Source organism: Oncorhynchus mykiss, chromosome 6 (genome assembly GCF_013265735.2).
Source record: "Oncorhynchus mykiss isolate Arlee chromosome 6, USDA_OmykA_1.1, whole genome shotgun sequence".
NCBI lineage: Eukaryota > Metazoa > Chordata > Actinopteri > Salmoniformes > Salmonidae > Oncorhynchus > Oncorhynchus mykiss.
In genome coordinates, this window is record NC_048570.1 from 100,897,822 (window position 1) to 100,912,821 (window position 15,000).

Below are 15,000 nucleotides of genomic sequence, written 5' to 3' on the forward strand. Positions count from 1 at the left end.
CTAACCTCAACCTAGAGTCTCTCAGAGCGTTCAGTCAGCCCACTAACCTCAACCTAGAGTCTCTCAGAGCGTTCAGTCAGCCCACTAACCTCAACCTAGAGTCTCTCAGAGCGTTCAGTCAGCCCACTAACCTCAACCTAGAGTCTCTCAGAGCGTTCACAGTCAGCCCACTAACCTCAACCTAGAGTCTCTCAGAGCGTTCAGTCAGCCCACTAACCTCAACCTAGAGTCTCTCAGAGCGTTCACAGTCAGCCCACTAACCTCAACCTAGAGTCTCTCAGAGCGTTCACAGTCAGCCCACTAACCTCAACCTAGAGTCTCTCAGAGCGTTCAGTCAGCCCACTAACCTCAACCTAGAGTCTCTCAGAGCGTTCAGTCAGCCCACTAACCTCAACCTAGAGTCTCTCAGAGCGTTCAGTCAGCCCACTAACCTCAACCTAGAGTCTCTCAGAGCGTTCACAGTCAGCCCACTAACCTCAACCTAGAGTCTCTCAGAGCGTTCACAGTCAGCCCACTAACCTCAACCTAGAGTCTCTCAGAGCGTTCACAGTCAGCCCACTAACCTCAACCTAGAGTCTCTCAGAGCGTTCAGTCAGCCCACTAACCTCAACCTAGAGTCTCTCAGAGCGTTCACAGTCAGCCCACTAACCTCAACCTAGAGTCTCTCAGAGCGTTCACAGTCAGCCCACTAACCTCAACCTAGAGTCTCTCAGAGCGTTCAGTCAGCCCACTAACCTCAACCTAGAGTCTCTCAGAGCGTTCAGTCAGCCCACTAACCTCAACCTAGAGTCTCTCAGAGCGTTCAGTCAGCAAACTAACCTCAACCTAGAGTCTCTCAGAGCGTTCACAGTCAGCCCACTAACCTCAACCTAGAGTCTCTCAGAGCGTTCAGTCAGCCCACTGACCTCAACCTAGAGTCTCTCAGAGCGTTCAGTCAGCCCACTAACCTCAACCTAGAGTCTCTCAGAGCGTTCACAGTCAGCCCACTGACCTCAACCTAGAGTCTCTCAGAGCGTTCACAGTCAGCCCACTAACCTCAACCTAGAGTCTCTCAGAGCGTTCACAGTCAGCCCACTAACCTCAACCTAGAGTCTCTCAGAGCGTTCACAGTCAGCCCACTAACCTCAACCTAGAGTCTCTCAGAGCGTTCACAGTCAGCCCACTAACCTCAACCTAGAGTCTCTCAGAGCGTTCACAGTCAGCCCACTAACCTCAACCTAGAGTCTCTCAGAGCGTTCACAGTCAGCCCACTAACCTCAACCTAGAGTCTCTCAGAGCGTTCACAGTCAGCCCACTAACCTCAACCTAGAGTCTCTCAGAGCGTTCAGTCAGCCCACTAACCTCAACCTAGTCTCTCAGAGCGTTCACAGTCAGCCCACTAACCTCAACCTAGAGTCTCTCAGAGCGTTCACAGTCAGCCCACTAACCTCAACCTAGAGTCTCTCAGAGCGTTCACAGTCAGCCCACTAACCTCAACCTAGAGTCTCTCAGAGCGTTCACAGTCAGCCCACTAACCTCAACCCAGAGTCTCTCAGAGCGTTCACAGTCAGCCCACTAACCTCAACCTAGAGTCTCTCAGAGCGTTCAGTCAGCCCACTAACCTCAACCTAGAGTCTCTCAGAGCGTTCACAGTCAGCCCACTAACCTCAACCTAGAGTCTCTCAGAGCGTTCACAGTCAGCCCACTAACCTCAACCTAGAGTCTCTCAGAGCGTTCAGTCAGCCCACTAACCTCAACCTAGAGTCTCTCAGAGCGTTCACAGTCAGCCCACTAACCTCAACCTAGAGTCTCTCAGAGCGTTCACAGTCAGCCCACTAACCTCAACCTAGAGTCTCTCAGAGCGTTCAGTCAGCCCACTAACCTCAACCTAGAGTCTCTCAGAGCGTTCACAGTCAGCCCACTAACCTCAACCTAGAGTCTCTCAGAGCGTTCACAGTCAGCCCACTAACCTCAACCTAGAGTCTCTCAGAGCGTTCAGTCAGCCCACTAACCTCAACCTAGAGTCTCTCAGAGCGTTCACAGTCAGCCCACTAACCTCAACCTAGAGTCTCTCAGAGCGTTCACAGTCAGCCCACTAACCTCAACCTAGAGTCTCTCAGAGCGTTCACAGTCAGCCCACTAACCTCAACCCAGAGTCTCTCAGAGCGTTCACAGTCAGCCCACTAACCTCAACCTAGAGTCTCTCAGAGCGTTCAGTCAGCCCACTAACCTCAACCTAGAGTCTCTCAGAGCGTTCACAGTCAGCCCACTAACCTCAACCTAGAGTCTCTCAGAGCGTTCACAGTCAGCCCACTAACCTCAACCTAGAGTCTCTCAGAGCGTTCAGTCAGCCCACTAACCTCAACCTAGAGTCTCTCAGAGCGTTCACAGTCAGCCCACTAACCTCAACCTAGAGTCTCTCAGAGCGTTCAGTCAGCCCACTAACCTCAACCTAGAGTCTCTCAGAGCGTTCACAGTCAGCCCACTAACCTCAACCTAGAGTCTCTCAGAGCGTTCACAGTCAGCCCACTAACCTCAACCTAGAGTCTCTCAGAGCGTTCAGTCAGCCCACTAACATCAACCCAGAGTCTCTCAGAGCGTTCACAGTCAGCCCACTAACCTCAACCTAGAGTCTCTCAGAGCGTTCACAGTCAGCCCACTAACCTCAACCTAGAGTCTCTCAGAGCGTTCACAGTCAGCCCACTAACCTCAACCCAGAGTCTCTCAGAGCGTTCACAGTCAGCCCACTAACCTCAACCTAGAGTCTCTCAGAGCGTTCAGTCAGCCCACTAACCTCAACCTAGAGTCTCTCAGAGCGTTCACAGTCAGCCCACTAACCTCAACCTAGAGTCTCTCAGAGCGTTCACAGTCAGCCCACTAACCTCAACCTAGAGTCTCTCAGAGCGTTCAGTCAGCCCACTAACCTCAACCTAGAGTCTCTCAGAGCGTTCACAGTCAGCCCACTAACCTCAACCTAGAGTCTCTCAGAGCGTTCAGTCAGCCCACTAACCTCAACCTAGAGTCTCTCAGAGCGTTCACAGTCAGCCCACTAACCTCAACCTAGAGTCTCTCAGAGCGTTCACAGTCAGCCCACTAACCTCAACCTAGAGTCTCTCAGAGCGTTCAGTCAGCCCACTAACCTCAACCTAGAGTCTCTCAGAGCGTTCAGTCAGCCCACTAACCTCAACCTAGAGTCTCTCAGAGCGTTCAGTCAGCCCACTAACCTCAACCTAGAGTCTCTCAGAGCGTTCACAGTCAGCCCACTAACCTCAACCTAGAGTCTCTCAGAGCGTTCACAGTCAGCCCACTAACCTCAACCTAGAGTCTCTCAGAGCGTTCACAGTCAGCCCACTAACCTCAACCTAGAGTCTCTCAGAGCGTTCACAGTCAGCCCACTAACCTCAACCCAGAGTCTCTCAGAGCGTTCACAGTCAGCCCACTAACCTCAACCTAGAGTCTCTCAGAGCGTTCAGTCAGCCCACTAACCTCAACCTAGAGTCTCTCAGAGCGTTCACAGTCAGCCCACTAACCTCAACCTAGAGTCTCTCAGAGCGTTCACAGTCAGCCCACTAACCTCAACCTAGAGTCTCTCAGAGCGTTCAGTCAGCCCACTAACCTCAACCTAGAGTCTCTCAGAGCGTTCACAGTCAGCCCACTAACCTCAACCTAGAGTCTCTCAGAGCGTTCACAGTCAGCCCACTAACCTCAACCTAGAGTCTCTCAGAGCGTTCAGTCAGCCCACTAACCTCAACCTAGAGTCTCTCAGAGCGTTCACAGTCAGCCCACTAACCTCAACCTAGAGTCTCTCAGAGCGTTCACAGTCAGCCCACTAACCTCAACCTAGAGTCTCTCAGAGCGTTCAGTCAGCCCACTAACCTCAACCCAGAGTCTCTCAGAGCGTTCACAGTCAGCCCACTAACCTCAACCTAGAGTCTCTCAGAGCGTTCACAGTCAGCCCACTAACCTCAACCTAGAGTCTCTCAGAGCGTTCACAGTCAGCCCACTAACCTCAACCCAGAGTCTCTCAGAGCGTTCACAGTCAGCCCACTAACCTCAACCTAGAGTCTCTCAGAGCGTTCAGTCAGCCCACTAACCTCAACCTAGAGTCTCTCAGAGCGTTCACAGTCAGCCCACTAACCTCAACCTAGAGTCTCTCAGAGCGTTCACAGTCAGCCCACTAACCTCAACCTAGAGTCTCTCAGAGCGTTCAGTCAGCCCACTAACCTCAACCCAGAGTCTCTCAGAGCGTTCACAGTCAGCCCACTAACCTCAACCTAGAGTCTCTCAGAGCGTTCACAGTCAGCCCACTAACCTCAACCTAGAGTCTCTCAGAGCGTTCACAGTCAGCCCACTAACCTCAACCCAGAGTCTCTCAGAGCGTTCACAGTCAGCCCACTAACCTCAACCTAGAGTCTCTCAGAGCGTTCAGTCAGCCCACTAACCTCAACCTAGAGTCTCTCAGAGCGTTCACAGTCAGCCCACTAACCTCAACCTAGAGTCTCTCAGAGCGTTCACAGTCAGCCCACTAACCTCAACCTAGAGTCTCTCAGAGCGTTCAGTCAGCCCACTAACCTCAACCTAGAGTCTCTCAGAGCGTTCACAGTCAGCCCACTAACCTCAACCTAGAGTCTCTCAGAGCGTTCAGTCAGCCCACTAACCTCAACCTAGAGTCTCTCAGAGCGTTCACAGTCAGCCCACTAACCTCAACCTAGAGTCTCTCAGAGCGTTCACAGTCAGCCCACTAACCTCAACCTAGAGTCTCTCAGAGCGTTCAGTCAGCCCACTAACCTCAACCTAGAGTCTCTCAGAGCGTTCAGTCAGCCCACTAACCTCAACCTAGAGTCTCTCAGAGCGTTCACAGTCAGCCCACTAACCTCAACCTAGAGTCTCTCAGAGCGTTCACAGTCAGCCCACTAACCTCAACCTAGAGTCTCTCAGAGCGTTCACAGTCAGCCCACTAACCTCAACCCAGAGTCTCTCAGAGCGTTCACAGTCAGCCCACTAACCTCAACCTAGAGTCTCTCAGAGCGTTCAGTCAGCCCACTAACCTCAACCTAGAGTCTCTCAGAGCGTTCACAGTCAGCCCACTAACCTCAACCTAGAGTCTCTCAGAGCGTTCACAGTCAGCCCACTAACCTCAACCCAGAGTCTCTCAGAGCGTTCACAGTCAGCCCACTAACCTCAACCTAGAGTCTCTCAGAGCGTTCAGTCAGCCCACTAACCTCAACCTAGAGTCTCTCAGAGCGTTCACAGTCAGCCCACTAACCTCAACCTAGAGTCTCTCAGAGCGTTCACAGTCAGCCCACTAACCTCAACCTAGAGTCTCTCAGAGCGTTCAGTCAGCCCACTAACCTCAACCTAGAGTCTCTCAGAGCGTTCACAGTCAGCCCACTAACCTCAACCTAGAGTCTCTCAGAGCGTTCAGTCAGCCCACTAACCTCAACCTAGAGTCTCTCAGAGCGTTCACAGTCAGCCCACTAACCTCAACCTAGAGTCTCTCAGAGCGTTCACAGTCAGCCCACTAACCTCAACCTAGAGTCTCTCAGAGCGTTCAGTCAGCCCACTAACCTCAACCTAGAGTCTCTCAGAGCGTTCAGTCAGCCCACTAACCTCAACCTAGAGTCTCTCAGAGCGTTCAGTCAGCCCACTAACCTCAACCTAGAGTCTCTCAGAGCGTTCACAGTCAGCCCACTAACCTCAACCTAGAGTCTCTCAGAGCGTTCACAGTCAGCCCACTAACCTCAACCTAGAGTCTCTCAGAGCGTTCACAGTCAGCCCACTAACCTCAACCTAGAGTCTCTCAGAGCGTTCACAGTCAGCCCACTAACCTCAACCCAGAGTCTCTCAGAGCGTTCACAGTCAGCCCACTAACCTCAACCTAGAGTCTCTCAGAGCGTTCACAGTCAGCCCACTAACCTCAACCTAGAGTCTCTCAGAGCGTTCACAGTCAGCCCACTAACCTCAACCTAGAGTCTCTCAGAGCGTTCACAGTCAGCCCACTAACCTCAACCTAGAGTCTCTCAGAGCGTTCACAGTCAGCCCACTAACCTCAACCTAGAGTCTCTCAGAGCGTTCAGTCAGCCCACTAACCTCAACCTAGAGTCTCTCAGAGCGTTCACAGTCAGCCCACTAACCTCAACCTAGAGTCTCTCAGAGCGTTCACAGTCAGCCCACTAACCTCAACCTAGAGTCTCTCAGAGCGTTCAGTCAGCCCACTAACCTCAACCTAGAGTCTCTCAGAGCGTTCACAGTCAGCCCACTAACCTCAACCTAGAGTCTCTCAGAGCGTTCACAGTCAGCCCACTAACCTCAACCTAGAGTCTCTCAGAGCGTTCACAGTCAGCCCACTAACCTCAACCTAGAGTCTCTCAGAGCGTTCAGTCAGCCCACTAACCTCAACCTAGAGTCTCTCAGAGCGTTCACAGTCAGCCCACTAACCTCAACCTAGAGTCTCTCAGAGCGTTCACAGTCAGCCCACTAACCTCAACCTAGAGTCTCTCAGAGCGTTCAGTCAGCCCACTAACCTCAACCCAGAGTCTCTCAGAGCGTTCACAGTCAGCCCACTAACCTCAACCTAGAGTCTCTCAGAGCGTTCACAGTCAGCCCACTAACCTCAACCTAGAGTCTCTCAGAGCGTTCAGTCAGCCCACTAACCTCAACCCAGAGTCTCTCAGAGCGTTCACAGTCAGCCCACTAACCTCAACCTAGAGTCTCTCAGAGCGTTCAGTCAGCCCACTAACCTCAACCTAGAGTCTCTCAGAGCGTTCAGTCAGCCCACTAACCTCAACCTAGAGTCTCTCAGAGCGTTCACAGTCAGCCCACTAACCTCAACCTAGAGTCTCTCAGAGCGTTCACAGTCAGCCCACTAACCTCAACCTAGAGTCTCTCAGAGCGTTCAGTCAGCCCACTAACCTCAACCTAGAGTCTCTCAGAGCGTTCACAGTCAGCCCACTAACCTCAACCTAGAGTCTCTCAGAGCGTTCAGTCAGCCCACTAACCTCAACCTAGAGTCTCTCAGAGCGTTCACAGTCAGCCCACTAACCTCAACCCAGAGTCTCTCAGAGCGTTCACAGTCAGCCCACTAACCTCAACCTAGAGTCTCTCAGAGCGTTCACAGTCAGCCCACTAACCTCAACCTAGAGTCTCTCAGAGCGTTCACAGTCAGCCCACTAACCTCAACCTAGAGTCTCTCAGAGCGTTCACAGTCAGCCCACTAACCTCAACCTAGAGTCTCTCAGAGCGTTCACAGTCAGCCCACTAACCTCAACCTAGAGTCTCTCAGAGCGTTCAGTCAGCCCACTAACCTCAACCTAGAGTCTCTCAGAGCGTTCACAGTCAGCCCACTAACCTCAACCTAGTCTCTCAGAGCGTTCACAGTCAGCCCACTAACCTCAACCTAGAGTCTCTCAGAGCGTTCAGTCAGCCCACTAACCTCAACCTAGAGTCTCTCAGAGCGTTCACAGTCAGCCCACTAACCTCAACCTAGAGTCTCTCAGAGCGTTCACAGTCAGCCCACTAACCTCAACCTAGAGTCTCTCAGAGCGTTCACAGTCAGCCCACTAACCTCAACCTAGAGTCTCTCAGAGCGTTCAGTCAGCCCACTAACCTCAACCTAGAGTCTCTCAGAGCGTTCACAGTCAGCCCACTAACCTCAACCTAGAGTCTCTCAGAGCGTTCACAGTCAGCCCACTAACCTCAACCTAGAGTCTCTCAGAGCGTTCAGTCAGCCCACTAACCTCAACCCAGAGTCTCTCAGAGCGTTCACAGTCAGCCCACTAACCTCAACCTAGAGTCTCTCAGAGCGTTCACAGTCAGCCCACTAACCTCAACCTAGAGTCTCTCAGAGCGTTCAGTCAGCCCACTAACCTCAACCCAGAGTCTCTCAGAGCGTTCACAGTCAGCCCACTAACCTCAACCTAGAGTCTCTCAGAGCGTTCAGTCAGCCCACTAACCTCAACCTAGAGTCTCTCAGAGCGTTCAGTCAGCCCACTAACCTCAACCTAGAGTCTCTCAGAGCGTTCACAGTCAGCCCACTAACCTCAACCTAGAGTCTCTCAGAGCGTTCACAGTCAGCCCACTAACCTCAACCTAGAGTCTCTCAGAGCGTTCAGTCAGCCCACTAACCTCAACCTAGAGTCTCTCAGAGCGTTCAGTCAGCCCACTAACCTCAACCTAGAGTCTCTCAGAGCGTTCAGTCAGCCCACTAACCTCAACCTAGAGTCTCTCAGAGCGTTCACAGTCAGCCCACTAACCTCAACCTAGAGTCTCTCAGAGCGTTCACAGTCAGCCCACTAACCTCAACCTAGAGTCTCTCAGAGCGTTCACAGTCAGCCCACTAACCTCAACCTAGAGTCTCTCAGAGCGTTCAGTCAGCCCACTAACCTCAACCTAGAGTCTCTCAGAGCGTTCACAGTCAGCCCACTAACCTCAACCTAGAGTCTCTCAGAGCGTTCACAGTCAGCCCACTAACCTCAACCTAGAGTCTCTCAGAGCGTTCAGTCAGCCCACTAACCTCAACCTAGAGTCTCTCAGAGCGTTCACAGTCAGCCCACTAACACCTCTATCAGATCACAGCAAAATCACATCTACTTGAAAAGTGCAACACTGAATCATGAGGCGTCAACTTGTTAAATACAAATCTAATCAAATCAAAGTTGAACAAACTGCCTTCTGTTTAGAAAGAGGCTGTTTTCATCCAGAGATGTTGAATCGGGTTCAATCTGGGCTCTGGCTGGGCCACTCAAGGACATTCAGAGACTTGTCCAAAACCACTCCTGTGTTGTCTTGGCTGTGTGTTTAGGATCGTTGTCCTGTTGGAAGGTGAACCTTCACCACAGCCACACGGGGGCGTCCCCCTCACCACGGTCACACGGGGGCGTCCCCCCCTCACCACAGCCACACGGGGGCGTCCCCCCCCTCACCACAGCCACACGGGGGCGTCCCCCTCACCACAGCCACACGGGGGCGTCCCCCCCCTCACCACAGCCACACGGGGGCGTCCCCCCCTCACCACAGCCACACGGGGGCGTCCCCCCCCCTCACCACAGCCACACGAGGGCGTCCCCCCCCTCACCACTGCCACACGGGGGCGTCCCCCCCCTCACCACAGCCACACGGGGGCGTCCCCCCCTCACCACAGCCACACGGGGGCGTCCCCCTCACCACAGCCACACGGGGGCGTCCCCCTCACCACAGCCACACGGGGGCGTCCCCCTCACCACAGCCACACGGGGGCGTCCCCCCCTCACCACAGTCGCACGGGGGCGTCCCCCTCACCACAGCCACACGGGGGCGTCCCCCCCTCACCACAGTCGCACGGGGGCGTCCCCCTCACCACAGCCACACGGGGGCGTACCCCTCACCTTAATCATCTGCTTGCAGACCCTCATGAGCTGGTAGTCCAGTTCTGGATCCAGCATCTCTCCCTCCTGTAGTTTAAACACCCTCTGGTGACACTGCTGAGACAGCTGCTTCTTCCTCTCCTTTAAACACTCCATCATCTGAGCGTTACCGAACACCACGTTGGAGCAGAGCCGCCCGATGTCGGTCTTACACACGTCATACAACTCAGGTTCCAGACGAATATCCTCTGACTGCAGAGAGAGGAGAAAGGAGAGGAGAGAGAAAGGAGAGGAGAGGAGGAGAGAGAAAGGAGAGGAGAGAGAAAGGAGAGAGAAGGGAGAGGAGAGAGAAAGGAGAGGAGAGAGAAAGGAGAGGAGGAGGAGGAGAGGAGGAGGAGAGAGAAAGAGGAGGAAAGAGAGAAAGGAGGATTGAGAAAGGAGAGGAGGAGAGAGAAAGGAGAGGAGGAGAGAGAAAGGAGAGGAGGAGGAGGAGAGGAGGAGGAGAGAGAAAGGAGAGGAGAGAGAAAGGAGGGGAGAGGAGGAGAGAGAGAGGAGAGTAGGAGAGAGAGAGGAGAGTAGGAGAGAGAAAGGAGGAGAGAGAAAGGAGAGGAGGAGAGAGAGAAAATACAGGAGAAAGGAGGGAGAAACATGTGAGAGAGAAGAGAAAAATGATATATACCAAATTTGTTTGATATTAATAGTTGACAATTAATAAATAGGACGGCATGTCTGACGCTAATGCTGTGTCTTAATGGTCTCCACTCGAGTTCCCGTCAGCTAACCTGGCAGTATGGTCACCAGAGATAACTTGAGCTGACAAATGAGTTAGACTGCATTAAAAGACTGAGTTAAAGACTGCTCAACAGCTTGGTCAGGCCTAATAAGGCCTCAGGGGTTTAAGTGTAGCTGACCAGGGGTGTATCGAACCACCACAAGCAGGTAAACAAATAACAGACAGAGTTGTATCTCTCCCCATCTCCAGCTCCTCTACTCTGAGTTGTAACAGAGTTGTATCTCTCACCATCTCCAGCTCCTCTACTCTGAGTTGTAACAGAGTTGTATCTCTCACCATCTCCAGCTCCTCTACTCTGAGTTGTAACAGAGTTGTATCTCTCCCCATCTCCAGCTCCTCTACTCTGAGTTGTAACAGAGTTGTATCTCTCACCATCTCCAGCTCCTCTACTCTGAGTTGTAACAGAGTTGTATCTCTCACCATCTCCAGCTCCTCTACTCTGAGTTGTAACAGAGTTGTATCTCTCCCCATCTCCAGCTCCTCTACTCTGAGTTGTAACTCTCACCATCTCCAGCTCCTCTACTCTGAGTTGTAACAGAGTTGTATCTCTCCCCATCTCCAGCTCCTCTACTCTGAGTTGTAACTCTCACCATCTCCAGCTCCTCTACTCTGAGTTGTATCTCTCACCATCTCCAGCTCCTCTACTCTGAGTTGTAACAGAGTTGTATCTCTCCCCATCTCCAGCTCCTCTACTCTGAGTTGTAACTCTCACCATCTCCAGCTCCTCTACTCTGAGTTGTAACAGAGTTGTATCTCTCCCCATCTCCAGCTCCTCTACTCTGAGTTGTAACTCTCACCATCTCCAGCTCCTCTACTCTGAGTTGTAACTCTCACCATCTCCAGCTCCTCTACTCTGAGTTGTAACAGAGTTGTAACTCTCCACATCTCCAGCTCCTCTACTCTGGGTTGTATCTCTCACCATCTCTAGCTCCTCTACTCTGAGTTGTATCTCTCACCATCTCCAGCTCCTCTACTCGGAGTTGTTTCCGACACTTGAGAGAGACACGCTGCTCCTTGACGTCCTGCAGAGTGTCATTCCTCACTGTAGTACTGAGACAGATCACTACATCCACCCTGTGGGACAGACAGAGACACAGAGAGACAGAGACAGAGACAGAGACAGAGAGAGAGAGAGAGAGAGAGAGAGAGAGACACACACAGAGGGAGACAGAGAGAGACAGAGAGAGACAGAGAGAGACAGAAAGAGAGACAGAAAGAGAGAGAGATACAGAGAGATACAGAGAGATACAGAGAGAGACAGAGACATAGAGATACAGAGAGAGACAGAGACAGAGAGATACAGAGAGAGACAGAGAGAGACAGAGATACAGAGAGATACAGAGAGATACAGAGAGAGACAGAGAGAGAGAGAGAGAGAGACAGAGACAGAGAGATACAGAGAGAGACAGAGACAGAGAGATACAGAGAGAGAGACAGAGAGAGACAGAGATACAGAGAGATACAGAGAGAGACAGAGATAGACAGAGAGAGACAGAGAGAGACAGAGAGAGACAGAGAGAGACAGAGAGAGACAGGGAGAGGGTTAATTATTAAGTGGAAGATCCAACCAATGAAAAGTAATAGGGCTAATGGAAATGACTCTGTAGCTGTCTGGCACACACACCTCTATTTAGGGAATAGGGAGCCATTGGGTCCTGGTCATTAATAGTGCACTATATAGGGAATAGGGAGCCATTGGGTCCTGGTCATTAGTAGTGCACTATATAGGGAATAGGGAGCCATTGGGTCCTGGTCATAAGTAGTGCACTATATAGGGAATAGGGAGCCATTGGGACGGGTTCTGACTCACTTCTTCTTGATGTTTGGGCAGAGCTTGAGCACGTCCTCTTTACACGCCATCTTGAATTTGTAGGAGAAACGAAAGTCCTTCATCTGGATCTGAGGAAGAGGAGGAGGAGATGGAGTCAGTCTGGGTTGATTATCTACACCGGCCGGTCGTCAAACACATCTACACATAAACCTGTACCTCACATCCTACCAGTTTACGTGGCCTCACATCCTACCCGTTTACATGGCCTCACATCCTACCAGTTTACATGGCCTCACATCCTACCCGTTTACATGGCCTCACATCCTACCAGTTTACGTGGCCTCACATCCTACCAGTTTACGTGGCCTCACATCCTACCAGTTTACGTGGCCTCACATCCTACCAGTTTACGTGGCCTCACATCCTACCAGTTTACGTGGCCTCACATCCTACCAGTTTACGTGGCCTCACATCCTACCAGTTTACATGGCCTCACATCCTACCAGTTTACATGGCCTCACATCCTACCAGTTTGCATGGCCTCACATCCTACCAGTTTACATGGACTCACATCCTACCAGTTTACATGGACTCACATCCTACCAGTTTACATGGACTCACATCCTACCAGTTTACATGGCCTCACATCCTACCAGTTTACATGGCCTCACATCCTATGGGAGGTGCCCAGCTATGCGAGGTGCCCTTACTCTGGGGTAAGGATGAGTGTGTGGTGTGTTTGAGATTATGTGGATCATTCAGAGAGATAGTGAGTTTGTGGTGTGTGTGAGATTATGTGGATTATTCAGAGAGATAGTGAGTGTGTGGGATTATGTGGATTATTCAGAGAGATAGTGAGTGTGTGGTGTGTGTGAGATTATGTGGATCATTCAGAGAGATAGTGAGTGGGTGGGATTATGTGGATCATTCAGAGAGATAGTGAGTGTGTGGTGTGTGTGAGATTATGTGGATTATTCAGAGAGATAGTGAGTGTGTGGTGTGTGAGATTATGTGGATTATTCAGAGAGATAGTGAGTGTGTGGGATTATGTGGATTATTCAGAGAGATAGTGAGTGTGTGGGATTATGTGGATTATTCAGAGAGATAGTGAGTGTGTGGTGTGTGTGAGATTATGTGGATTATTCAGAGAGATAGTGAGTGTGTGGTGTGTGAGATTATGTGGATTATTCAGAGAGATAGTGAGTGTGTGGGATTATGTGGATTATTCAGAGAGATAGTGAGTGTGTGGTGTGTGTGAGATTATGTGGATCATTCAGAGAGATAGTGAGTGGGTGGGATTATGTGGATCATTCAGAGAGATAGTGAGTGTGTGGTGTGTGTGAGATTATGTGGATTATTCAGAGAGATAGTGAGTGTGTGGGATTATGTGGATTATTCAGAGAGATAGTGTGTGTGTGGTGTGTGTGAGATTATGTGGATTATTCAGAGAGATAGTGAGTGTGTGGGATTATGTGGATTATTCAGAGAGATAGTGAGTGTGTGGTGTGTGTGAGATTATGTGGATCATTCAGAGAGATAGTGAGTGTGTGAGTCAGGGTGTTCAGTTCAGTCGGGGGGGGTCATAGTGAGGTCAACAGCTTCTTGGTCCGTGTTGTCATAGAGACAGCGACCCGCCAGCTGTGTGTACATGCGTACATGAGTCAGTGTGCGTGTTGTCATAGCGACAGTGACCCACCAGCTGGAAGTGTGTCACTCCCACGGTACACTTGCTGTTCATCTCCTTCTGGTGTTTGTTCTGAACCAGACACTCCATCACATCCCCTGTATCCACCTGGTTATCAGATACATCCTAGAGGGAGGAGAGAGAGAGGAGAGAGATGTGTTTGTTCTGAACCAGACACTCCATCACATCCCCTGTATCCACCTGGTTATCAGATACATCCTAGAGGGAGGAGAGAGAGAGGAGAGAGATGTGTTTGTTCTGAACCAGACACTCCATCACATCCCCTGTATCCACCTGGTTATCAGATACATCCTAGAGGGAGGAGAGAGAGAGGAGAGAGATGTGTTTGTTCTGAACCAGACACTCCATCACATCCCCTGTATCCACCTGGTTATCAGATACATCCTGGAGGCAGGAGAGAGAGAGGAGAGAGATGTGTTTGTTCTGAACCAGACACTCCATCACATCCCCTGTATCCACCTGGTTATCAGATACATCCTAGAGGGAGGAGAGAGAGAGGAGAGAGATGTGTTTGTTCTGAACCAGACACTCCATCACATCCCCTGTTTCCATCTGGTTATCAGATACAGCCTAGAGAGAGGAGAGAGATGTGTTTGTTCTGAACCAGACACTCCATCACATCCCCTGTTTCCATCTGGTTATCAGATACATCCTAGAGAGCGGAGAGAGATGTGTTTGTTCTGAACCAGACACTCCATCACATCCCCTGTTGGGATAACTTGTTTTTAGACTTGCCAAAAGAGGAGAAGCTGTTCTGAGGTCAGGCAGAGTGAGAGAGCTGAAGCTGTTTGTTGGAACTTACATGGCAGTGAGACTGGATGACAGGCTGACAGGCCCGGATCAGCAGAGCCTCAATATGAATGTCCTGTCACAGCAGAGAGACCATGTCAGCCAGAGACAGTAATATACAGAGACATCACACATACAGAATGGTTGGCACCCTTGATAAAGATGAGACTGAATGAAATAAATAACACAAATACGGAGCTGTACAGCGCATTGGGAACGTTTTCTGATCACTTGACTTTCTCCACAGTTTGTTACTTTACAGCCTTATTCTAAAATGGGTTCAAAAATATAAATACAGCCTCAATCTACACACAATACCCCATAATGATGTCATCATCAATCTACACACAATACCCCATAATGATGTCATCATCAATCTACACACAATACCCCATAATGATGTCATCATCAATCTACACCCAATACCCCATAATGATGTCATCATCAATCTACACACAATACCCCATAATGATGTCATCATCAATCTACACACAATACCCCATAATGATGTCATCATCAATCTACACACAATACCCCATAATGATGTCATCATCAATCTACACACAATACCCCATAATGATGTCATCATCAATCTACACACAATACCCCATAATGATGTCAT

General features: G+C 50.8%; 1 protein-coding gene across 1 annotated transcript in view; it reads right to left on the reverse strand.

Annotated features, from left to right (window-relative positions):
• Positions 1 to 15,000, reverse strand: part of LOC110510552 (Golgi apparatus protein 1-like) — an 88,314-nt gene that overhangs the window by 15,208 nt on the left and 58,106 nt on the right. The window contains exons 14-18 of the mRNA XM_036981736.1: positions 14,392 to 14,454; positions 13,581 to 13,694; positions 11,924 to 12,012; positions 11,070 to 11,187; positions 9,342 to 9,572 (exon numbers count right to left, since the gene is read on the reverse strand). Coding sequence (XP_036837631.1) covers positions 9,342 to 9,572; positions 11,070 to 11,187; positions 11,924 to 12,012; positions 13,581 to 13,694; positions 14,392 to 14,454 — 615 coding nt within the window. The remainder of the gene's footprint in view (positions 1 to 9,341; positions 9,573 to 11,069; positions 11,188 to 11,923; positions 12,013 to 13,580; positions 13,695 to 14,391; positions 14,455 to 15,000) is intronic.